At 54.4% G+C, this 24,436-nt stretch overlaps 3 protein-coding genes across 6 annotated transcripts; all 3 read right to left on the bottom strand.

The window, feature by feature from the left end:
- Nucleotides 1-4,071: 4,071 nt before the first annotated feature.
- On the bottom strand, nt 4,072-8,974 carry SCN2B (sodium voltage-gated channel beta subunit 2). 2 transcript variants are annotated; one of them, XM_005143494.3, is made up of 4 exons: nt 8,552-8,974; nt 6,005-6,171; nt 5,514-5,724; nt 4,072-5,391 (listed from the first exon to the last, which is right to left on the bottom strand). In XM_005143494.3, exons 1-4 carry the CDS (start codon nt 8,619-8,621, stop codon nt 5,192-5,194), a joined length of 648 nt encoding a protein of 215 aa, XP_005143551.1. In that variant the 5' UTR covers nt 8,622-8,974; the 3' UTR covers nt 4,072-5,191. The 2 variants fall into 2 exon arrangements, with proteins under 2 accessions (XP_005143551.1, XP_030899981.1); XM_031044121.2 differs by lacking the exon at nt 8,552-8,974 and adding an exon at nt 7,103-7,634.
- A 1,515-nt stretch (nt 8,975-10,489) lies between these two features.
- On the bottom strand, nt 10,490-14,374 carry JAML (junction adhesion molecule like). Of its 3 annotated transcripts, none has more exons than XM_031044125.2 (7): nt 14,267-14,374; nt 12,842-13,005; nt 12,271-12,499; nt 11,999-12,128; nt 11,575-11,635; nt 11,279-11,374; nt 10,490-11,071 (listed from the first exon to the last, which is right to left on the bottom strand). In XM_031044125.2, the coding sequence occupies exons 1-7, from the start codon at nt 14,337-14,339 to the stop codon at nt 10,910-10,912; spliced, it is 915 nt and encodes a 304-aa protein (XP_030899985.2). In that variant the 5' UTR covers nt 14,340-14,374; the 3' UTR covers nt 10,490-10,909. The 3 variants fall into 3 exon arrangements, with proteins under 3 accessions (XP_030899985.2, XP_030899987.2, XP_030899986.2); XM_031044127.2 differs by having other exon boundaries at nt 11,999-12,125; nt 14,267-14,372; XM_031044126.2 differs by having other exon boundaries at nt 12,271-12,496; nt 14,267-14,371.
- Nucleotides 14,375-17,537: 3,163 nt separating this feature from the next.
- On the bottom strand, nt 17,538-24,378 carry MPZL3 (myelin protein zero like 3). Its single transcript, XM_031044069.2, has 6 exons — nt 24,260-24,378; nt 23,240-23,406; nt 22,051-22,261; nt 21,262-21,427; nt 20,392-20,455; nt 17,538-18,677 (listed from the first exon to the last, which is right to left on the bottom strand). Exons 1-6 carry the CDS (start codon nt 24,306-24,308, stop codon nt 18,651-18,653), a joined length of 684 nt encoding a protein of 227 aa, XP_030899929.1. The 5' UTR covers nt 24,309-24,378; the 3' UTR covers nt 17,538-18,650.
- Nucleotides 24,379-24,436: the final 58 nt, after the last annotated feature.

The following is a 24,436-nucleotide window of genomic DNA, read 5'->3' as shown; positions in this document are numbered from 1 at the left end:
GGAAGAGGGGAAGCAGGAGGCTTTGCAGGGCACAGGGGCATCCCAGGGGACCATCAGAGGATGCCAGCAGTGCCTGTGGGTTGAGGAGTTAGAGCTGCAGCACTGGCAACAAAGACAGGAAAAGTACAGGCAGAGCAGGCTGGGGAGCGCTGTCAGCCGGCACTGCGGGAGCAGTGTGGAGAGAACTGCTGATGCAGCAGAAGGTGTGTTGGCGGGCTGCTGTGATGGATACAGATAGGTGTTGTGTACAGCTAGGTGATGGATACAGCTAGGTGATGGATACAGCTAGGTGATGGATACAGCTAGCTCTTGTCCTGCAAGGATGCATGACGCTGCTAGGACCACAGGCACTGATGCTGAAGCAGGGGGGTAGATGAGGCTGAGGCTGGACCCTCCAGCATCCAGCAAGCAGGACCAGAGAGACCTGCAGCACTGGGGACATGAAAGAGTAGCACCCATACCCTTGGGTAAGGGACAGGTCGCTATGCATGAACTCCTTCCTGTTTGCAGCCCACTGTGTTCCCACTGACGTCTCTACAGAAGCAGGGCTCTGAGCCTGGTGCGGTGCTCTCCTGGCCATGCAGCCTGGGGCTCAGAGCGGGATGCTGCCTGTCACAGGAGCCTGATGGAGCTGTCACACTTGGCAGCTCTCGCCAGTCTCCTCGGCTGACTGCTCTCATGAGACATCTGCTGCTGCCACAGGCCTGGGAAAGGCTCTGGTGTCCTGCAGCCTGACCTCAGTGAGCAGTGTCTGCCGTGGCCAGGAAGGACACAGAGCAGCTGGCCCTGCATGGGGCTTTAGCATGATACTGAGATGTCCGGCATGGGACCAGGGATACAGTGGCTCAGCGGAACTTGTTTTGCTGAGTCCAGCACAAAGCTGCTGTGTCTGATTCCAGGGAGGGCAAGCACCATGCTTGGACACTGTCACCACTCAGGGGGACAGGAAGAAGGGTGCAGGGGTCCTGCCAGCTGGCTCACAGCCTGCAGAGGGGTCAGAGTGTCTGTGAAGCCCCTGGGTACCCCTCACTCCCTCTCACCTCACACTAATGGAGGGGGGAGGGTTAAAGTGCCAGGCTGCTCTCCAAGCAGGGCTCCTGTTTCCCTCCACGTGGGTACCTGGGTAGGGCTGAGCAGAGCAGTTGGGCTGCAGCTTTCCAGCTCTATGCAGCAGACGCAGCACCGGCCCCGGCTGCCCTGGAGCATCCTGTCCCGTCCGCACTCCCAGCAGCAGCAGGAGGACGGCCCCATCCCTCCCACAGCCAGCGGATGCTGGGCTCCCGGGCCAGGAGCAGGCAGGAGGAGGAGGTGGCAACGCTGGAACAGAGCTTCCCATCAGCACCTTATGTTTACTGCAAGGTCCTCTGGCTGTGACCTTTAAAAGACAAGGTGTCCTGGCAGCCCGGGAAGGGCAGCGGGCAGGAGGCGCCCGCAGTGATCAGCCACGGCAGGACCAGCCTGGGCTGGAGCTGAGCCGGAGGTCCCGGGAGCGCACAGTGCGGGTGAGTGCTCGGCTGCCTTTGCCATTCTCAGTGCTCCGCTGCTTGCAGCTCTCCCTCGGAGCGATGCTTTCCCCTCTCCCTGCCTCCTTGTTCCAGTGCAGAGCGTCCTGCCCGCTGCTTCCTCAGCATCCACCAGCAGAGCTGCCCCTCGGGGTGGGCAGGTTCCTCGCCCCCTTTCATGGGCCCTTTAATACAAGCAGGGGAAGAGGAGCAGTGTCCCCAGGCACCCCCTGCAAGAGACACTGCCCCGTGTCCCAGGAAAAGTTTCTTCCTGATCCAGCATTTTCCTTGGACCCTCCCCAAGTGCCCCTCACACCCCTCAGCTCCTGGAATTCCCTGCCCCAAGCTGTCTCCTTTACCAGGCTTTCCCTCATTACTTCCCAGCCCCACAGACAGGCTCCAGGCAGCATCGCAGGGACAGCGGCTCTGCGCTCCCACCGAGCACCCAGCAGTGCCCCAAGGCTCTGCAGAGCACTGAGCCGAGGTCCCTGCTATCCCCCCAATTGCTCTTCAACACCTCTAATCCCACCTGGTCCAAGGAAATGGATGCAGTTTGTAAAAGGGAACGTTCCCGGCTCTGGAGAACCTGTGAAGCCACAGCACTGTGGGATGGTGCAGTCAGTGCCCTTGGTTCCTCACAGCGGTTAGAACTCACCCTTAGCATGTCCACGGGGCTCTCCTCCATGATCCCACAGCACCTGCCTTCCTCATGAGGTTCTTGCCAGCAGCTCTGGTGGAGGTGCCTCCTGTCCCCTTTGCTGTAGTTGCCCCTCTGAAGGTGCAGGCCAGGGACTCATTGCTGCTGGCAGGGCTGTACCCCCAGCACCAGCCCAGCACTTATAGGGCTGAGTCAGCTGGAGAGCATTAGAGGTGATTTTGGTGCCCTTCCTGCTGGCATGGAGAGGTGCCTGAGGGGAGCTGAGAGCTCTCTGCAGGGTTAACCCCGCGGGCACACAGCGAGGTGAGCAGGCAGCAGTGGGGAGAGCAGAGACTGCAGATGCCACTCACCATCACCACTGAGGTAGGCATAGGTGCATAGGGCTGTGCTGGCCAGATCTTGCTTGTGTGCGACTTGGGATGTGCAGGTATTCAGCAGCCCCAGCTGAAGGGCAGGTGGGAGAGGCAGGACTGAGGAGAGCTGCCAGAGCTCCCTCGCACTCACCCTTGTGTCTGCACCGAGGCAGGTTAATGGATGTGCCTGTAACTGCGCTCTGCTGCACTGCTCCGGTGGCATTGCTGGGTTGCTAAGTTGGAAAGCAGCCTGGCTATGGGTGTCCATCACCCTGTGTGTGCCCTGAGCTCCATTGGAGCCTGCTGAGCCTATACCTGCCAGGCACTGAGCAGTGCTCCCTATGGAGCCATGCCCTGGCACCAAAGCAGGAGCCTTCCTGTCCCTCTGGACAGAAGCAGAGATGAGGGACCCTGTCCTGCCCCTCCAGCACAAAAGCATCGAGTGCAAACTTTGTGTTTTGTTGTTCTTTTGTTTAACTGTACAAAGAGCAAGAAAAAGCATCCTACACTCAGCAGAGTGCAAAACGAACCCATCAGAAGGAGCAAACCCAAAACTACAGTCACGACCGATACCAGCGCCTCCTCTGTGTGTATATATATATATTTGTAGAGATTCTCTCTGGTGTGTACAGCTATGTACATACAAATGCATTGGCAAGTTGCAATCGAAGGACAGTGCATGGAAGAAATGAAAAGGCAGATGCAAGACTGCTCATGTGCAACAGTCAGAGGCCTTTGGCTGCAGAGTTGCCAGCTCAATCCCGCATGGAGCCATTCACATCCTGGCTCTGAGCAGGATAAGGTCCCGGGGAACCAGCCTGGCAGCTGGCTCCCCACTGGCACTGTGCAGGGAAAGCCATCCGGCACGGGGGTGCGAGGGGCAGGCAGCCCCATCCCGACTCTCCTGGGGCAGGAAACCCCATGGGAGACAGGGAAGCCACATGGAGACACAGCACATTCCTGCTGCAGATGGGAAGGGGAGCGGCGTGGAGCCCAGCGAGGTTGAGCAGGGTGGGGAGTGCAGACGGAGCAGGAAGCGATGAGGATAGAGCAGGGAGCACATGGACATCCCTTCCTCCCCAGGGCCTGATGGCATTGCCCACAGCACTGCTGGGATGGCACCACACCGGGATGCAGCAGCACTGGGTGCTGTGGGGGAAGTCTCACTTCTCCCCTGGCAGTGTTGCCAACAGTGACTAATAGGTGACCTCTGTCACTCGGCCCATGGTGTCCATGCACTGCCCCTCTCCTGCCCCATGTCTTGTCTGCCATAGGAGAAGGAAAGCCCAGGCACAGTGTGGCAGGGGGCACTTCCCTGTCTGACCCACAGGAAGCCCCAAGGCAAGCTCCCCATGTGCTCCATCCAGCACAGCTCACCCACCAGGCCCTGTACAGGAGCCCAGGGGCTTGCCTAAGGCAGGCGGCATCTCCAGTCCCAACCCTGAGCTCATTGCATCCCTCTGCACCACCACAGGATGGGACCAGCCAGGATCACCGCTCGCTCGTGCCCTTGTCCCCCATGAGCTGCCCAGGTCACCATTAATAACAAACTGCAGAGCACACAGGGCAGCTCCTGGGGCGCATGAGGGAGCTGCCAAAGCAGGGCAAGAGCTGGACCATGGATGGGGCTGAGGCAGCAGCAGCCAGCACTGCAGGGCCCAGGGCTGGCCAGGCTGGCAGTGCTTTGCCATGGCAGTTACAGGTTGTGCAGTGCTGTGCAGGGAGGATGGAGAAGGCAATCTCAGCATCACAGGGTCCTGCATCTGTGCCCAGTCCTTCCCAGCAAGCGCCCCAAACCTCCTCCTCTTCCCAGCAGTGATCTGTCCCTAGCAGTCACACCCCACCACTCCCCACCACCTCGGTTTGGCACATCAGTAGAGCATTTTCCATTAGAATTACCCTCCCTAAGAAGGAAACGAGCACAAAAAGTCAGCCCAGCACCTCTGGCTGAGATGCTCAGACCCAAAAATAGCCCGAGAGGCAGAAGGGAACATCCGTTACACACCAGGAGCCATTAGCGGCTCCGAAAAGCAGCAAAGCTCAGAGACACTGTGTGAGCTAATGGTCATTACCCAGCTTCCGAGCAGGCTGGGACAGTCCCTGAGGAGCACAAGCTTCTGTCACAGCACCCTCAGCACTGGCACACAGGACTTGCAAGGAGGAGACAGACAGCTATTGGGATCCCTTAGGGACAGGTACATCAGTGCCTGTGCCCTCGGACCCACAGGAACATCCTGGGGGTGAGATGTAACCCCGAGGGCAGACAGTGCTGGCCGCTGGCTCCTTCTCTCTTCTTCTAGTGGACAGGGTGCTGAGGCCCACAGCCCAGCCCCTCTCTGCCCCTGCTGGCACTTGCTGCTCCATCCCCTCCATGCATGGGGACCATGCTCATCACCCCTGTCCCACACCACCCTGTCCCCAGCACTTCCCCATGGGCACACGCAATGCTCTGGCACTCAGAGCCCCAAGGGCAGCCCCGATGTGCTTCAGCCACCATCCCCAGCCCTGCCTGCTGTGGCCAGGCTCCAGGGACCTGCTCTCTGCGCCCTGCTCCAGGCTGGGTTGGGTGTTTAGATGGAAGGAGGGATGCTCTGGGGAAGACAGAAATCCTTGCTTGGGGAAGCACATGAAGGGGTCACGCTGTACAGGGTGAAGAGGGAAGGAGGGATGGGGGTGTGTTACTTGGTGCCCTCATCTGGGTTGCCTTCACCATCTGTCTTCCCTTCCTCCTCTGTCTTCTGGTCGTCTGTGTTCAGCCTCTGCTGCTTTTTCCGGCGCACACATTTCACCACCATCAGCACCAGGATCACAACGGCCAAGAAGCCGCCTACAGAAGCGCCCACGATGACAGCCACCGTCGAGTCATGCTTTGGAGGCTCTGCAGAGACAGGGCTCAGGGAATGAGCTGGAGCAGCCAGTGGGAGCCACTGGCAACAGGCAGGGCTCACTCCCACTGCTGGGGTGAAGGCAGAGCACAGAGCAGCAGAGGGGATCACTGACCTTTGGTGAGCACCTTGAGGCTGATGCTGGCGTGGCCCCTGTGCCGGTCCGGGGGGTTCAGGACGTAGCAGTTGTAGGTGCCCTCGTCCTCCAGCTGCACGTTCTTGAGGGTGAAGGACACGTCGTACTTGGCAGGGTTCCCCGTGAACTCCACGCGGTTCCCAAAGCGATCCAGCTGCTTGTTCATGATCTTCGTCCGGAACTGCAGGAACTGGGCAGGAGGAGGAGGTAGGATGCTGTTCAGGGCAGGCTATGTAAGTGTGCCAGGCATCCCCCTGCCCTGCATGTACTGCTGCACACTCCCACAGCAACAGCCCCTCCTCACAGCACCTCTGCTGCCACTGTTCTTACACCATCAGTTGCTATTTCTCCCTGTGGCAAAGGGCTGGGTCACACGAGCACACATACAGACCCCAAGGAATGCACATGACTGCTTCAAGCTGATCCCTGGACCTCTCTCTCAGCACATCCCCAGCCCCAGCAGGACTCACCAGCTCCTCAGAGCAGTTCCTGCACTCCTGGTACGTCCAGTTGAGGGAGAACTGCTTGTTCTCCACCTTGTAGCAGGAGTTGAAGGTGCAGGAGAGCTTCACGGAGGAGCCATTCAAGGCATTGATGGTGGCAGGAGCCATGACCTCCATCCCCAGTCCTGTGGGTGCTGCAGGGAGCAGAGGAAGAGCAGAAATGTGGGGTTAGACAAGGGGCACAAGCATCCATCCTGCTGGCAGAGCTCACCCTGGGGGCTGGGATTGCCTTCCAGGCACATCCAGCCAGGACCAGGGCTTCCCTGCACAGCAGTGACTGGGGACAAGGAGGGAGCATCCCCAGCCCTGGCACCATTCCTTGGCTGAGTAGAAGGATCATCAGTCCTCTGGTGACCCCTCTCTGCCTTGCCTGGCTCGGCTGACTTCTGCTGACTCCAGGCAAGCCCTGCTCCTTGCACTTAGCAGAGGCTCTCCTGCTGCAGGATCGATAACACAAAGGGCTGGATGCAGCATCAGCACACGGGGCTCAGCACCACTTACACAGAGCACTTTATGGCTGTGCTCATCACATTTCATTCCCAGCAGGATGCACTACAGCAGCAAGGTCTGGGATCTGCCAGGACCGGCCCCTGGGGCTGCAGGGGGAATGCAGATGCTCCCCTACCTCCCAGTGGAGCTCGCACAAGGATTTTCCAGCTGGGAATGCCCATGTCAAGACCTCAGTCACTGCTGGGGGGGGGGCAAGGCCAGTCCCTGCACCCTGGCCCTGCTGTAGCAGGGAGAACAGGGGCAATGCCTGGTGCAGCTCACAGGGCAGGATAGGGCCTGGGCAGGGATGGGGTGTCTGTGCCCTGTCCCTCTTCTGCTCCTTTCCTTTTGGGTGCCACATCAGTACCAGAACCCCAGTGCCTGCATCCAGCATGTTCTCCCCAGCCTGTAAAGGGCTGAGACAGACTCCTGTGCAAACAACTACTGCAAACTCTAAGGGTGAGCCACTAAAAGCACGGGGACAGAGATGGATGGATGAGACTGTGAATGGGGGCTATGGCACCCCATAGGCAGGGACAGTGACACCGGCAGCAGGAGCTTTTCCCATCACCTCACCTCTCCCCTTTGGCTGCTGCTCTTTGCTCAAACCTTCTTCCTGAGGTGCTCCTGAGTCCAGCCCTGTGGCCAAGCCGGGTGCACATCAAGGCTGCTCTGCTGGCTAATCCACTCCATCTGCAAGCAGGGCAGGAAAGGGGCCAGGCTCTGCAGCCAGGGAAAAGTGGCTTTCCCAAGGTGCAAATAAGGCTGTTTTGAGCTGCACCTGGGAGGGCCAAGTCAGCAGCATCCTGAAACCACCTGAAGGATGCCCTCAGGTATGGCCAAGCCCCTGGGGATGGCTCCCTGCTCATGCTGAGCTGAGCATCATCCATCCAGCCTCTGCACAGGGCACAGGGATGGGGAGAGCTGGTGCATGGGGACAAGCCACAGCAGCCAAGGAAGGAGGAAGTGTCCAGGCTGGTGTCCCAGTTTGCTGCCCCATTGCAGCCCAGGGTGGGACAGAAGAGCCACTTGTCCCTGGAGGTCCCTTCCCAGCTCAGGCCTGGTTGCAGGGCTCCCTGCACAGGGTCATGGGCTCAAGCACCCATCAGCCCTGTGTGCCTGCATTGGGTGGCCTTGTGCTGCATCCTGGGGGCACCGCAGGCTCTGCAGTGACAGTCACAGGCAGTCAGCACACCATGGGCACATGCCTGGGGAGCACCTACATATGCAGGTCCAAACCCTGCCATGGCCAGGGCACAGCAGAAGTGGGAAAAGCCCCCTCTAAACCCCCTAGGAGCCACCATCCAGGCTGAGTCCTTTGGTGCTGTGCAGGCTCCCAAATGCTCTGTCACACTACACCCTGCACCCAGGGCTCAGGAGGTAAAACGACACGCAGGCTCTAAAGCAGAGCTCACTGGGCTTTTTATCCTCCATTTCCCAAGGCAGCCCACCGGGAGCTCCAGGACAGTGCAAACAGCACCTCAAAGGGATGCGTTCCTCTTCCCAATCCCTGTGGACCCAAACCTGCTGACACACGCTGCTGGCTCCGGGGCAGAGACCATGGTTCCCCCCCACCCCGTGCAGCACCATCAGCCCAGAGCCTGCAAGCCACACACCAAAGGACAGCCACAAGCCTCCCATAGCCCACCAGCCACATCCTTCCCAGCGAGGCAAAGCCAGAGGTGCCCCACACCCCCACTGCAGCCCTCACCCCTCCTGGCATGCAGAGAGCCCTGCACTCGGACAGACCTCAGCAAGCAGGATGCACTATGCTTTTAGGATAAGACAGAGCCGCAGCATGCCCCATCGTGCCTCAGGTCACCCTGGCTGGTGGGTTTGAGCAGGCTGCCCTTCGGACCACCTCCATCCCCATCCCTGCGGCACAGCGCTCCTAGCTGCATCCCTGCGGACAGACGGGGATGGGATGCGGGCAGGGGGCTCCTGGCCAGAGAGGGTTGTTTCTCCCCAGCCTGGGTGCTGTCCCCTGGCAGCCGTGTGCATGCAAGGGGTCGAGATGGCACTTACCCAGCGAGAGGAGCAAGCTGAGGCCAGTGAGGAACAAGGTGGGCTGCAGGAGCCAGGCTTCCAGGCTCATTTTGATGGAGTTTTGTGTATGGAGAGGACGTGGTGGTGGTGTGGGTTTGGTGGTTTGGCTTTTTTCGAACGCCCGGGTTATGTGCAGGTGACATATAACATTAGAGCTGCCTTATTTCTACAGCCCAATATGGCTGGAGCTGTGCTGGAGCCGAAAACCAGTAAATCCTGTGGTTGGTGGATTCCAGCAGCACAAGTGGGAGGGCGGAAAAATTTTCCCCTGAACAGGAGAACTCTGCTGGCACTTGTGCACAGGGGTCTGCCGAGGGGCTGTGTCACTGAGCATCTCCTGCAGTGTGCTGAGCACAGGGAGCCAAGGAGCACATTCCTGGTGGGATTCAGTGCAAACCTGACTCTGGAGCAAGCAGCGCTCAGGGCTCCTCTTCCCCACAGGAGACCAGCATCCCAGGGCTTGACCAGTGCCTCGCAGCTCTGAGGGCTCCCATGGCCCCTGCAGCCCCTGATTTCAGTGGGGCGATGCAGATGTGTCATCTCTGCTCTGCTGGAGGCTGCAACCAGCCCTGCTCACACCATTCGCAGCAGCAGTTCCCATTGTGGGCAGCCCCGCTGGGCCCAGGACCATCAGAACTGCACCCTTGGTGCCAGGCAGCAAGCAGAGGGTCCCTGCCTGCAGTGTGCCCGGGAGGAGGCACGGGTAGAAGTGCTCCCAACGAGCCTGCCCACTCCCATGCTGATGCGAGGGCAGCCCCCTCACTTCCCAGGAGTGCCAGACTCTGCTGGCACCTCCCCCTGCAGGATGCTATCCCAGGGCAATGCCCTGTCCTCATCCAGACCTTGGGATGTGGAGGCTCTGCCCAGCAGTAAGAGGCCTGGGGGAAAGTCTGTTGTCCCCTTTGCACCACTGCTCAAGGACTCCAAGCCTGGATTCAGGCTGCAGAGAGGGGTGCAGGAAGCAGACAACACATTGCTTTGTGAAGCCAGTGACAGCAGCTGCTCAGCCACCCTGTTCCTGTGCCCTGGGACACAGGATGGTGAGGTTTGCTACTGCAGTGTTAGTGAGCAGAAAGTTGAGAGATGTCCTGGAGCCAGAGCACATCTCATCTGCTGTGCACCAGAGCTTTGGGGAGGCAGGGATGGGGCAATGGGGAGGGCAATGGGGAGGGATGCAGAGGTGCTCTACTACCTGGCCAGCTTCAGGAGGGGAAACGGGGCAGCCAGGAGAGAAGGCATTAGAGAAGTGCCAGGGTGAGCACAGGAAACCTGCTCAGCAAACACACTCACTGCACACACAGCACAGTTTTCTTACTGCACTGGGCAGGCAGACACGGCTCTGCTCTGCTCCCATAGCCCTGCAAAGACAGCAGAGGTCATCTGTAACCCCCTGATGCCCCAAACCCAGATCCGTTTGCTGGATCCCCCTGTGATCCCATCGTGCAGGAAAAGAGAGGAGGGTGTCAACGTGAAACCAAGGAGCAGGAGCAGGCTGCGCTGCAGTCTCCCATCCGCAGCGCCGGTGGGAGGTGGTCCCATGCTCGGCACCTGGAGATGTCAAACATCTATATATAGAGCAGGAGAGGAGCCAGCGCCTCCGAGACGCTGTCCCGGAGGCCATGGAGGGGTTCCCGGGCTCCCCGGCCAGGGCAGCGAGCGGCAGGTATAGGGTGCACATAGGGGTGCTCACCCATAGCGAGTGGATGCTGCATGGAGATGCTTGTGGGCAGACACGTGGGGACCCACTGCCCCCTGCATCCCCTGCAGAGCCCAGGCAAAGGGGCTCCCTCTGTGGCACATTTGGCTGTGCTGGAGCCATGGGTGCCATGTGTGAGGCTGCACATGGGTGCAGGGGCTCGCAGGCTCCGGGCCAGGCAGTTTTTGGCACACTTGGACATCACACGCCTAAGCAGGAGGTAAAAGTAAGCCAGGAACAGGGAAGACTCCCTGAGTTTTATTATCTTCAGAAGATACTATTGGCATGCCTGCACTGCTCCTGCTGCATCACCCCTGTCCCCCCCGCCAGGCTCTCCTTGGAGATGGTTATCTCGGGACTTGGAGCTGCATGGACCAGCATCAAAGCTACAGTGGGGGAGCTGTACCCACTGTTCCCTCCTCCAGAGACCAGGAGATGAGAGCCAGAGAGACACAGCTTCCCTGGTCCCCACAGGCATCCTGGGTGGGATGTGCCCCAGCAATGACTCTGGCAGGGAGCACACGGTGAAGTGGCACCGCTCAGTAGAGGAAGGGCTGACAGCAGCAGAACGCTGCCTGCCCAGAGGAGCAGAGATGCCTTGCACACACCTGCTGGATAAGGGGTTACATCCCCCAGCACTGCTATTTGTCCTGCTCCGGAGCCCTTGGAAGTGTCACCTCTGGTCCACTGTAGGGTTCCTCGCTTTGTCCATCACCCTGTCTCCCTTCTCTCATCCATTCAGCTGGGATCACTCTCCTGGCCAGCTCCACGTAGACACCGTTCTCCTGGAAGCGAGAAGGATGCTGCAAGGAGCAAAGGACAGGGCATGAGTCTTGCTGCAGGTATGAGGCTCATTGGGATTGGGCAGGAGGCAAAGGATGCTCCTGCATGGTGTGGGGAATGAGGGCCCAGGCCCTCGGTGCCGTCAGCCTGTGAGGGGGGCCATGATGAGGAGGTCATCAGCCCTACAGCTGCACTCCCTGCCCATGCCTGCCACGGCTCCTGCTCACCATGGTTATGTAGGTCTCCTCGGCTCTCTTCTTCTTCCCTGCTCCCTTTTCAGCCTTGGGTACCTCAGCTCCGGGGATTGAGGAGTAAAGTGCTTCCTGTGAGAGGGAGATCAGGATGCTTGGGGCTGAGTGGTCCCCCAAGTACACGAGGGCTGCCTCATCCCTCGCTGGGGGTGGCTGGCCCTGCAGCCCTCTGCAACCCATCACTCCCCCTCTCCCACCACAGCAGGATGTGGCTGCATCCCAGGGAGGGCAGGCTCACACTCCCCTGCACACAGCTCAGCCCCAGCTCTCACCTCTGCTCTGTTCTTGCTGCCACCATTCCCAGTCCTCTCCAGGGCCGTGTTGGCTGCAGACCTTGAGAGAAGGCAATGGTGGTGTCACCTAAAGCAAGAGGCGTTGCCTGCTCCTCCTGCCCTGCCCTCTCCTTGGACACTGAGATGTGCACGCCTTGGCCAGGCTGTCCCTGCTGTTAGTGTTGGGAACCCAAAAGGTCTGGGAGCAAAGGGGGGACCGGGCAGGGCAGTGTGGCACTAGAGGGCAGCAGGAGCCTGCACCCCACTGCAGGCAGTGCAACACCCCAGCGATGAGCCCTCGGATTCCCCCTGCTCCAGCCCTGCGTGTAGCAGTGAGGATGGTGCTTGGCCAGGGAGAACAGTGCAGGAGGTCTGCAAGGAGGTGCTCTGCTCAGCCCCATAAGCCCAAAGCCAGTGTTGGTACCTCTTCCTCAGGCTGAGCCCAGCCAGGAAAGCCAGCACAACGGCCACACAGCCACAGCCCACAGCTAGAGGCCAAAACCCAGTGTTTCCTAGGGCTGCAGCATCCTGGGTGCGTGCTGTTCCGCGTCCTGCTGGGGAGACATCAATGCAGGGGATGGTGCACACAGGGACCCTGCTGCAGACCCATGGTGGCAGGGGCTGAGAGCCTCCAGAGCCCATCTGCATGGGGTTGAGCAGGGTGATGGGAGAGGGGAGCAGGCACAGGGTACACACCTCTCTGTTCCGTGGGGCTGACGTGCAGCACTGTGTGGTTCTTGAAGATGCTGCTGCGCTGGAGCAGCCGGATCTCACACACATATGTGCCACTGTCATTCACCTGCACGTCCCGCAGCTGGATGGAACCGTCCCAGCAGGAGATGTCCCCTTGCCACTGCACCCGCTCCCGAAAACGGCCCACAGGGATGCTATGGTTGCTGTAGTAATAAAACACCATCTCCTCCTGCTGGGGCACAAACAGCATTGGATGAAAGAAGCCCATTTGAAGGCCACTGCACTGTGTGCCTTCCCTGCCCGAGAGCCTTCCCTCTCCCCATGGAGTGTTTGCCATGCACAAGAGCCCAGTTTGCTCCCAGCTCTCTTGGAAAGCTGCAGGACACAGCACCTGATGCCATGGTTCCCTGCAGTGCGGGGCCATAGGGAAAGGTGGAGGTGGCCCATTGCCACGCAGGGGAACATTCCTCTTATGGCCTGGGCCATTCCCCATTCCTGCAAGCTGCCTTGCTCACCTTCCCCCTCTCCTTGCCCCATTCCCTGCTCCAGCACCCATCCCCTGGTCCCAACCCACCTTCTGCGTGCCAGCTCCTGCCAGGCGCAGCCAGTCCACTTTGGCCATGGTCCAGCCCTTAGCCAGTGGGTCTAGGAAGAGGCACTGCAGCAGCACAGAGTCCCCAGCACTGGCTCGAAGCTGCGGCTCCATGAACACCCATCCAGCCGACCCTCTGCATCGCTCTGCCGGGGACAAGGACAGCAGGATGAGTCCAGGAAGGACGGCCAGATGCAGCCTGCCTGTCCTCATAGGTATCTCCTCTGCAGGTGAGCCTAGGGCTAACGGCACCGACCAGCCCAGAGCACAACAGGGAGGCTTTGCTGCCCGTGCAGGCAAAGGCTCTCCCTGACCCCTGCTCTCGGCAGCACATCCTCCCAGCCACCGGAGCGAGGGCTGCTGTGCTCACTGAACACCCCACGCCAAGGGAAGTGGGGAAGCACAACCCCAGCCCTCCGCGTCCCCGAGCCGGAGCCTGCAGCTGCTGCAGGGCAGTTCCTGTGAGTCACGGGCTGGGAGAACCAGTGCCGCTCTCATCCGTACCAGGCCAGGGGCAATTCAACTGCTCCACATGCAGCTCAGTTCCTCTTTCACAACCTGCCCATTTGGCTTCTTTCCCCCTTGCTCACAGGCTCCAGACCTGGGCCTGGACTTGTCTGGCCATGTAACTACTGGTTAGGGCTTCTGGAGCAGCCGGACAACAGGGAAACAAAAACAAACCAGAGGAACATCAAAGAGCACAGGGCTGATATGAGCCCCACGAAGCAGATGCCGACATGCTGGGCTGTAAAGCATGCGGCAGGAAGGACAAACAAGTGGGGCAGCAAATGCCACTGGAGCTTGTCAAGACAAACGCTGCCTGCCCTGGCAGCACCCACCAGGCAGAGTGGCTGAGGCTCTGGCCCTTGTTTGCCAGGACCTAGGTGAGCTGATTCCATGGGGAGCTGCTCAGGCAGGTAGGCTTTGTCCTCAGTGTGTGCAAAGCCACTGAGGGCTGGGCTCTGGCCAAGCACCAAATGCTTGCCTGATGCCCTGTGAATAACAAATGCAAAGTGCTACAGCTTCCCAAACAGGTTTCTGTTGGTCTTGACCAGCTGTGGGGCTGAAAATGACAAGTATTTGCCAGCAGAGAAGACCAAGGGAGCCAGTTGCCTCAGGCAGAGCCAAAATCAACACCTTGGAAAGCTTTCCCTGTATTTAGACTCAACAAAGCAGTTCTACTTCTTTCAAAGCCTTGGAGCCTGGCAGAATAAGTACAGGACTCTGTCCAGGGATGCCATTGCAGTTTGAAGCCTATGTGAGCTCTGCAGAAGGGAATATGCAGCTCCCAGAGATCAGAGTCATTGGTCCCCAGGAGCCCAAGAGGTTCTCACTGCAGGGAGAGGAACCTATGGGTCTGTTAGCAAAGGCAGCTCAATAAACCCACCAGAATAACTTACAGCTTACCCAGCCATGTCAGCACCAGAGTCAGCCTCAGCAGCACCTTCATCTTCTGGAAAGAACAGCAGAGGTGACACATGCATCAGCCTCCCCTGGGGCAGGACAGCAACAACATGCGACCGAACTGGACACCGAGTCAGAGACTTCCCTCAGCTCCTCAGACAGGGATATGGTGTTTGCTGCCTGGATGCTCAGGTCAGCCACAGCTGAGCCACTGAAGCACAGATGTCACTGGTTTGAGACTGAGCCCTGGGAAGGAAGAGAGCAAGTGGGGGAAGGGCACAGCCTGAAACCCTTTTGTGTTTCCCCCAAGTAATGGGTGGTTTGGAGGGCGAGACTCTCGCATCTGAACTGAGATGTTCTGATGTTCATCTGAACCCTGCTCAGAAAGCAACATACCCAGAGATGTTTGGTCCTAACAACACAAACCCCTTACTGCATGCTGCACATAGTGAGAAGTGTCCAGCCACTGCCATGTTTGGTCTCTATTCACTTTGACCTGCGGCACATCTCTCCAAACAAAGCCAACATCATCCTTCCACGTATTGTAGACTGTGTGTCTGGCTGTCATTGTCAGGAACGTGCCAGCCAGTGTTCACATGTGGATGACAGGGAGGGAAAAGTCAATACCCTGCTTGCTGTGTCTCTGCTCCATGATTCAAAGCTATGCCCATTCAAAAGTGAGGGGGGATGAGAGGGGATGTGCAGCTCCATGCATACACATGGAGAGGCAGGAACAGCTTCTGCAGTGGGAAAGAACAAGACCCTAAGCAAGCTTCCATCTCTTTACATGGCCAGAGACATTTGCTGATGCTTTTTTCTTTCCAAATGCATTTTCTCAGCAAAGGGAGCTCTGAAACACCCTGAGATGGGTTCAGACAGGGATTACAGACCCAGAATAAGCTGCTGGGCTACCCACAGTGTGTTCTAGGCTGAAAAACAGTCACTACAGCTTTCCAGTCAGTGCGTGGTGTTCTGCCTGCAGTCAGGGATGTAAAACCACCTCTGCCCTTCATCACTCTCACCCTTTTCCACAAACATAATCCCAGGAAGTGGCAGAAAACCTTCTGGAATTCTCTCCAATCTGCTCTGCAAAGAACACGACCCAGTTTGGGGTTGTCTTTTTGTGGCTGGTTTGAGTGTGCTGTCTGCAACTCTGCCACAGCACCGTCTGCTTGCACACATATAACCTGCAAACACTGCAAGCTCATGCTCAGCCCCAAAGCTCTCAGTGGGTGCAGCATCTCCCAGTGCAGCAGGCCAAAGCCTCCTACTTCCCACCTATGCTGCCAAAAGCCATAGAACTCAAGCAGAGCTACGCTTGCCCAGGATCACCCCCACACAGGGCCCAAAATAGGAGGTAGCTTAAAAAGGAGTCCTCAGCACACAGCAGGCTGCACACTGGGATATGTACATGCAGAACTTCACAAGTTCTCTGCAGCTGAGTGACTGAGTCTCCAGTCCTTACTTCCATCAAATCCTTCCTGGATTTATTACCCCATTTCTAAGAATAAATTCCTGTTCTACCCGGAAACACATTTGTACAGGTTCCCCCTCTGTGACATGCAGAGCAAGTGGGTACTGTGCGTGCACCAGCTAAAGGCAGCACCCACTCACCCAGGCTGTTATGTAAAACACAGTGCTGACATCTCCAAATCCTTCCACAGGAGAGCTGCTATTAAACAGACTGGGGGGGAAATACACGGAAACCATACTGCCTTCAGAGTTTCCTACTTTTGCACAGGGTACCTGCATCCTCAGCGCTTCTGTGCTTCCCTAGCTCCCAGGAAGAGCAACCAGCTAACAAATACAATGGCAAAAAGTACTCACCTGGAGTGGTTTGGGGCAGCCTGTTTCTCTTGCACAGATCAATCTTCAGTAACTAATTGGAAGTACCTGAAAGGATCAGTTGCTGAATCGTCTTTGAAGTTGTGCGTGCAAGATACTTATCTTGCTCGCCAGTCTTTGTTTCCGAGTCTTACTTCAGGTTCACTTTGGTGGTCACTTTCAACTTGCAAGAGGAAGTTAAGAGCTAGACTGAGGTACTGACAAACCAGCATGCAAAATGAACTGTTAGGAAAGGCAAGGAGGATTATAGATGCATATGCCTGAGAACCAGTGATGGGAACACATCTCGCAGGTGCAAGACATGGCTCAGTCCCACGCCTTGCATTGCAGCAAACTGATCAGTCATTAAATGAGAAGGCAAGAACAGAGAGAATCTTGGCAAGCACCCCTTTTGCAGTCTGTGTTCACCCTTAACTTTTGGGGCTCAGAGCTGGTTAAAGAACCTCTACGCTTGCAGACTGTCTCTTGTCCTGATGAGGCATAGGCAGCAGGCAACACCAGATGACTATACTATGCCTCAGTACTGGTGCTTTTCACACCATAGACAGCTGCTCCCTTTTGAACCACATACAAGGCAGTCCTGGTTTTAGCAGGCACAGAGCTCTTATCTCAAGCCCAAACTGTACCTTTTTGAACCCTCAGTTGTCCTCCCCATCCCATTGAGAGGAGGGACAGAATGACCACATGGCACTTAGTTGCCAGCTGGGATTAAACCCCAATACACAGCATGTACTGCTTTCAGTCCACTGCACGCCCACACCCCAATCACTTTGAAAGTGAATTTTCATCCTTCCTCTTCCTCTGGAGTACCACAGCAATTACTGTTCTCTATCAGCGTGTTTAATGGTACACAGAGCAACTTCCATACAGCTAACAGAGAAAGTCTCATTAGCTTCAAGGTGGCAGTTTAGCTTTGCACCGGAACAATCTGCCCTGCATCTAGCCCATGGTTGCAAAGGAGTGCAATTGAAGGCAAACATTCTGAAGAAAACAAGAGTCATTCACGTTCACAGGGAACTCGAGTACTGCTGAAAGTGGAACAACAAAGCCACTTCCCCTAGGCTGCATATCCCACCAACATCCTTTCTCAGGAAAGTCTTGGTTGGGAGAGACAGTCTTAGCACCAAGCACAGCTTTTTATATGTTGGTTTATAACAGACAGGAGAAAAATCTATTTCTTGATCTGGAGACATTGCTCTACAGTTACCTGCTCCACAGTCAGGAACTTCAGCATACCTGGAATGGGCAGCCATCAGAGAGCTGCTAAGGGGAACTCGGTCCATATTCCTTTGTGGGGTAAATCTGTTGCCTAAACACCTCTTACCCATCATCATCTGGCAATCGCTACAGCTAAGCAACAACTCAGGCTGGCAGTTTTAGGAGTTAAACTGTATTTCTTTATATTTAACAAAATAAAGGAAACCACAGCCCAGAATGAAACAAAGCAATTTATTGGTAATGGCACAAACAGTAAACTTAAACACACATGTAAAAGGAGGCTATTTGACCGATGCTGCATACAGAAAGGAAGCTGAAACCAGCAGCTGTTTAGGTGCTAAGCAGACATGAATTCCACTGCTCTCTGCCATTCATTACCAAAGAAGGCTGGTGAAAGAGAATGTACTCTCACTCAGAGGGCAGTAAAGATGCATGTTTGCCTCTTACCCTCAAAAGGCACCTAGAAGAAGAGAGGAGGAACACGTCTCTTCTTCTGAACACGGAAGATTCCTTGGGACATTGCTTCAGTCAATGGTTGAGGTAGATGGGGTTATGTTTCCCCAGATACAGAGTCCCCATTTGCATTTCTGATTTATAAAAATTGGTTTATATGAATTGTGCTTCACTTCTACAAGTAGGAGATGAACCTACTAATGCAGCTGTGGACAAATACTCACAAATAGAAAGGAAACGGAAAACTCAGCAATATAAAGGTAACGTTACTTTGCAGCTGGTGACTTAGAAACAGAATCAGAAAACAGTAGGAACAAAACAGTGGCAGATTAAACCAAGAAACAGTTAAAAAGCAGCAGGTTCACTTGCTCCAAGACAAGGGATGCCAGGTACCAACTTAGACTGCTTTCAATCCTTAGCAAATACTTCCCAAAAAAGGAGAAGAAACTGTTGTCAATGTCCAACGATTATCACCTTAGAGAACTGATGGCAGTCAGCTGTGCTTCAGGCAATTCAGATTCAAGGGCACAGGAAAGAAGGGATGTCACAATAATAAAGGAAGCAAATCTGCAAGTAAACTGAGAAACTGCACTGGCAGGCTGCTGGTAGGGAACAGGCTGTACAGCTGTAGGCACTGAGGCTTCTGCAGGCACTGGAGAAATGAGGTTAAAAAAGTTTTGGTTTTCCACTAAATCAGAAAGATGTCAAATTTTGTGCCTAAAGTGAACTATCCCATCGGCATTATTCTTCAATCTAACAAGATAAGAGCAGGTCCTTCAATCTGCACTGGTTATCCAGCAGCCTTTGCGCTCATCTAGCCATGACTTTCAGTGCTGTCATTTTGCTCTTTATCCATAGCTTTAGACTTTCATCAGTATGGGTCTTCCTCATCCGTGTCCTACACAGGATGAATGGGAGAGAGAAACTGAATCTGTATATGAAGACACAAACCGCGCTATGAGTTTGACAAGATTTGAGTCTGCCAAGCTTCTGACATGAGCTTAAATGCTTCCCAAGATGCTGCTGTGCTTCAGTAAACCTTAGAACTCGTAGTCTATAAGCACTTGCAACTAAATCTGTTTGACTTATCACAGATACACAGCCAAATCGCCACAGCATAACTAACACACAGTGTGTTTTAAGAGAAGTAGCAACTAAAGCATAAGCAAAAGACAAACCACAAAGTGCAGACAGCCACTCCTGAAAAAGTACCTCCAACCCCTACGAAGAAAGTCCAGTTGTTGTCTTTCAACTACAACCAATGACACACTTTCAGATCCCCATTGTCTCATTTTTTAACCACAGTAATCATTTGATGGCCCCCACCATCCAGCTCTGCAGCTCTCAGCTTGAAAGAAACTCAAAGGTAACAGCTTCTTTGTAAGGGAGATCTCACTAACTTGCCAGCCATTTCCAGTCCAAACAGATTTTCACTGGCTTAGCAATTGTAATTATTTGGCAACGCATAAAGCATGAAAAGGTACAGTGCAGACAAATCAAAAGTACTGAATCATTAAAGGGAGCAAGACAGGATGTTCCTGGTAAGCCAAGTATTTTGGTATCAGAAAGCAAAGCGTCAGATAACAAAACACTCAGTATGAAAGCAGCAGGATTGTAACATTCAAATTTGCCTTCTCTCAAAGGGTAAGAAGACATTTTTCGATTTCTAAAACCTCCAACTGCCTGAACCATGTGTTTCATCAAAGTAGGGCTCCCATCCTTTCCCATCTCCCCTGCAGAAAAGCAGTGATGCCTCCCTGCTGCCCAGCATCGCACTTGCAGCAGCCTTTCCATGTCCCATGAAAACTCTCATTTTGCATAAAGCTTTTCCTGCTTTCTGCACCTCCTAAAACTCTTGCTCCCAATACTGCTGCATTGTAACTGTTGTGTCCTATGCAGAACTGCAAATACTTCACATGTAACCTGCGTAACTGCTCATTTTTTATTCTCTGTCTAATGAAGCATAGAAACCATCAGCACACACTTGTCTGAAGGCTCATGCATTTAGGACACTTGAAATCACTGGCATTATAATAGTGAATCAAGCAACACATTTAAATCCTCCTTAACATACTTCCTGACCATGTAGAAAACATGTAAACATGTGTCTGAGCTAAGCTGGCTCTGTAGGACATCAAGGGAAAAACAAAACCATTCTCAAGTTAGGTGTATTAATGAGCTTGCTCTGGAATGTGCCACAGTTATGGCTGTGGCTGCTAATGCCAGCACACAGAACTTGAGGGCCATTTTACAAAGCAAGTACAACAGGTGGCAAACACATTCAGTAGTTTCAGCACAAGACATCTGATCATCAGAAGCTTGGTGCTAGGGTAGCAAGCAGAAGACAAGCACAAGACAGTGGCTAGCACTTCAAGTTCTGATTTCTTACCTCCAAATATCAGCTTTGATTTCAATAGAGACAAATGAAAAGCCAACTTGGTGAATCTCAAGACAACTTAGTAACACAGTGTGAGCAGCTTCTGAGCCTAGTCATTTGGGGACACTTCTTTGACATCCAGAGGTTATGACAAAGTCTATCTGCTGCTCTCAGCACCTCTTCTGAGCCCCAAAGTTGATAACAGCCAGTTATGAAAACACCAGCTTTCACTTACCACACAGTTCAGACACCGGTCCCTGAGTTTCCCAAAGCAGGTGCCTGTCCCTGTATATTCAGACCTGCAGAAAAACCACGGGATTAGGCTGGACTTTCCTCCCACACACATACTAAGTCCTGTGGACTGCCAGTTCTAGTTCTACCACACTTTAACTCTGCACAGCAAAACTAAAAAGAACAAAGAACATCAGGTGCCTTACTCTGAGGGCAGGTATGTCACTGAAGTGCTATGAAGGACACAAGAGCTGCCATTTGGCAAATCTCACAACACTAATCAGAACATTAGATTAAAAAACCCATTCTGCAAGAACTTGTAGTACTGAACTCATTGCAAATCAGGTATGGCTCCAGCAGTAGCCACATTACCTGATTTTTCTCACTACTGAACCTTTCCAGAACAGAACCCTCTCCACTTCAGAAAGGAATTCAGCCTCCAAGGCTCATTCAGTACCTGGCATCTCTGCTCAGGCCTTCAGAGGAGAACCAGTTAGCATCATGCAGTTCGGTTTGTTGTTATGGGTATTTCACACCAAAAAAGCAGACATAAGCAAAAGTATCTTGCTGATTCAGACTGAAATAAATCCAGTTACAGAAGTGAGACTGTCTAACCCTAAACTGCTTCAGTTCAATGGCCACACGTGAAATGACACAAAAAGGGGATGTACAGCCCTTTGTTTATGCTCAAACATGGGGATTTTCCAGAGCTTTCTGAAGGCTGGCCAAGTCATGCTAGTGGAGAAGGAGGTTTCAGTGACTGACCTGCAGACGCTGATAGCTTATAGAACAAAGGACAGTAGAGAAATTGTTCTTTGGCCAGTGTCAACAAGCCAGAGTGGAAATACAGGCTTTAGGATGCAGGAGAACTTACTCATCAGACACTTCAATGGAGGATTTCTTATAGCCAGGCTTTTTTTTCTCCTTTTGCACTGCAAATTTTCTTCCCATCCTTACCAGCAGTAGAACAACCACAGTGATGGAAGGGAGAAACACTAAAATGGACAGCAGCACCGCTGAAGTTAGCTGGAAGGAGAAGCCTGCGGGAAAGACAAACAGCAGCCCAGCTGTACCACTAGTCAAATATGGCTTTAAGTCTCTGGCAAATGTTCATCCACGACACAGGTTGCGAGGCTTTCAGTACAAAGCACAGAGCTGACAGATCTGAAGCAGCTTGTCACTGAATCTCTAGGATTCCTGTCACGCATCCAGCACAGTAAGGTGCTTTATTTGCAGAAAGCTACAAAGGAAGGCAGGTCACGACACAGTTCTATCAGTGTGCCTAAACAGCAAAATTGGGGCAGGTCTCACACGCAAGGCAGATGAGGAAATTAAGTAATATTAAGATGTGATGTGACTCTTATTTTTAGACCAGTATTTTAACTTGTTCTACTGCTGCAATATGCAGAACGCAGAACTCTGAACAATTGCACACTTTTGATTTCTTTTATCATCACAGCTCCCTCAGTCCCTTCCTGCCCCAGTAAATTCAATAGTTTTCAATGTCTGTGGCTCAGAAAGATGGGGTGAGGTAACTTTTGCTGAAATTCTAATGTGGAACTCCAGGGAACTCGTTTCATGCATGATGCTCAGACTTCCAAGAACCTGACAAAGCCGCAATGCAGCACCTGGATGAGGACATGCCACTGACATGGAGCCTTACCTCTCTCCGTAACTACCAGTATCGTTTGGGGAATGTTATGGTACACATCTGGAGGATTCTTCACGCTGCAGATGAACGTCCCATTGTCACTCATTGATGGGCTTTCAATAGCAATCGAAGCATCGCCGTTGGCAACATTCCCAACCCAGGATATCCTGTCTTTGAACTTTCCCACTGTTGTTGGGTATGGAACAGACTGATAATGAAAAATCTAAAAGGAGGCAAAGACAATAAAACACTTGTCTAAGAAAGCAAAGCAAACGACCTTTTGGATTGTAAACATAAATGAATGCATATTAAATACATATTAAAAGTGAGAAATAACACTTCTTGTATAGGAGACCATGTCAAGTTCCTATATGATAACTCTGAGTCAGTCCCATTTCATTAGATCTCCAATGCTTTTATCTACTAGCCTCAGCTCTCATCACCATCACCATTCTAACCAACTTCTTCCCTTCTGCAGATCTTCAGTTGAGAAGCAGAGTGGGCTTCTTGCCTCTTAGAACACAGAACATAGCAGTTCTTGAGGGCTTGCTTCTTGCACTTCTGCTCTTGGTGCGCAGAAGCTTAGCAGACATCACTTGATGGAAGAAGTACCCTTTTGTTCCAGACAAAAGGATACTCCTAAGAGTTCAAACTCTTCAGGCAACAGAAGGCACTGAACATCTGTAGATGTGAATTTTCTGTTTCCACCTTGAAGAAGAGATTTTCAGTGAGGTTTCAGGCTCAAGTTTCAAACTGCTGCTCACAAAGCAGCAAGCAGAAGCCCTCAAACTTTTGAGGCTGTCATCATCACTGTCTTCAGACTGTCACCACTCACATGTGCTTGCCACTCCAAGAAATATTAGCCATAGCCTGCATGACAGAACTACAGGGGTCCAGCTGCCTTCAAGAAAGCTTTCGATCAAATGCTTTACAGGCATCCTATACATAGCTACAATGCACAACACAGCCCTGGTGTCAACACCCAAACTTCATCCACTTTATCCTCATTATGCTATTATGCATGGTGCAGAGTATTTTTCACCCCAAAAACACTAAAGCAATTTCACAAGGGAAAGAAGGTGACAATCCCAAACCCAAAGGGATGAAGCAGCACAGCAAACAGACCAACTATGCTCAGATTCTCATTAGGCACAGAGGCCTGGTCAGTCTCCACTACAAAAAGAGGCCCTGTCCCACTTACTGTCTCCATCTGACCACCAGTGACGGGCCGGTACGTCCAGTCTATCGTCAGGCTCTCGGTGATGGGAAAACTGGATTTGAACGAGCATTTCAGGGCTACCTGCTCACCAACATAACCTCGCACGCTAGCACTGGCTTTAATTTCCAGGGAAAGCGCACTGCAGGCACCTGATGGAACAAGCACAGAAGGCAAGGATCAGTTTCTTATCAGAAATGATGGTGTCCCAAAGGCACTGGTGCATGTGCAGGTCAGGCAGCCTGAAGACGGAAGCACAGTGATGACTACCTCCCCAGAAGGACATTTAAAGAAAAGCAGACAGCTTCACTCACCTATTTCCCTCTGGGATTGGAACTAGCCCGAATTACAGGATTTATCCGGAAAATACCACTAAAAGCCTACAGATATTGAGATAGGGTGGTGAAAAGCTGAGAAATGGAATCAGCTGGTCCTCTGATGAGCTGCCAAGCGCCAGCTTTAGACTAATTCAAGGCAACTCACACCAGCTGAAAGCCCTGGAACCCTGAGTGAAGCTGAGCAGACCTCAGCAAAGCAGAGAAGCCCAAAGGCACCGCGTTAGGAGCACAAGCACTATGAGCCATTGAACACTGCCTGCGCTGCCCTGCTCAGGGGCTCCGCTCCCCCACGGTTCTCCTGCAGCGCTCCCCGCTCCGCAGCGGCCGCGGCCGGGGGGGACCACACAGAGGGGCCGGGGGGGACCGCACAGGGGGGCCGGGGGGACCGGACAGCGGGGCCGGGGGGGACCGCACAGCGGGGCCGGGGGGACCGGACAGCGGGGCCGGGGGGACCGCACAGGGGGGCCGGGGGGACCGGACAGCGGGGCCGGGGGGACCGGACAGCGGGGCCGGGGGGGACCGGACAGCGGGGCCCGGAGCGCTCCGCGCCCGCACCCAGCTCCGGAACGGCCCTTCCCGGAGCCTCGGAGCCCATCACGTCCCCGCTGACCATCCTCCCGTGCGGGGCTCCCCGCGACCGGAACCCATCCCATCCCACAGCCGTTACCGAGCAGCAGCAGGGCTCCCTGCGGAAGGACGAATCCGCCGCACCTCATCCCGGCTCCGCTCTGGGCCGCAATATGGAGGCTCACCTGCGCAGCGCAGGTGAGGGCGGGGACAGCCCAAGATGGCGGCCCTGGGTCGCCATGGAGACGGGTGGCCTCGGGCCGGGAGTGGAGGAGCC

Source organism: Melopsittacus undulatus, chromosome 15 (genome assembly GCF_012275295.1).
Source record: "Melopsittacus undulatus isolate bMelUnd1 chromosome 15, bMelUnd1.mat.Z, whole genome shotgun sequence".
Lineage (NCBI taxonomy): Eukaryota > Metazoa > Chordata > Aves > Psittaciformes > Psittaculidae > Melopsittacus > Melopsittacus undulatus.
Note: the sequence above shows the minus strand (reverse complement) of the source record. Positions and strands in the feature narration are given on the sequence as shown.

What these genes read in the sequence shown, in the direction of transcription:
- SCN2B (XM_005143494.3), bottom strand. Translation starts at nt 8,621, where the DNA reads ATGAGCCTGGAAGCCTGGCTCCTGCAGCCCACCTTGTTCCTCACTGGC. An exon ending in CAGCTTGCTCCTCTCGCTGG is followed by an intron (nt 6,172 to 8,551) that starts GTAAGTGCCATC and finishes TGCTCCCTGCAG; the next exon opens with CACCCACAGGACTGGGGATG. An exon ending in GGAACTGCTCTGAGGAGCTG is followed by an intron (nt 5,725 to 6,004) that starts GTGAGTCCTGCT and finishes CCTCCTGCCCAG; the next exon opens with TTCCTGCAGTTCCGGACGAA.
- JAML (XM_031044125.2), bottom strand. Translation starts at nt 14,339, where the DNA reads ATGTGTCACCTCTGCTGTTCTTTCCAGAAGATGAAGGTGCTGCTGAGG. An exon ending in TCTGGTGCTGACATGGCTGG is followed by an intron (nt 13,006 to 14,266) that starts GTAAGCTGTAAG and finishes TGTCCCCGGCAG; the next exon opens with AGCGATGCAGAGGGTCGGCT. An exon ending in GGGCTCAGCCTGAGGAAGAG is followed by an intron (nt 11,636 to 11,998) that starts GTACCAACACTG and finishes CCTTCTCTCAAG; the next exon opens with GTCTGCAGCCAACACGGCCC.
- MPZL3 (XM_031044069.2), bottom strand. Translation starts at nt 24,308, where the DNA reads ATGAGGTGCGGCGGATTCGTCCTTCCGCAGGGAGCCCTGCTGCTGCTC. An exon ending in GGGAGCCCTGCTGCTGCTCG is followed by an intron (nt 23,407 to 24,259) that starts GTAACGGCTGTG and finishes TTGTTCCATCAG; the next exon opens with GTGCCTGCAGTGCGCTTTCC. An exon ending in TCCATTGAAGTGTCTGATGA is followed by an intron (nt 20,456 to 21,261) that starts GTAAGTTCTCCT and finishes GTTTTTCTGCAG; the next exon opens with GTCTGAATATACAGGGACAG.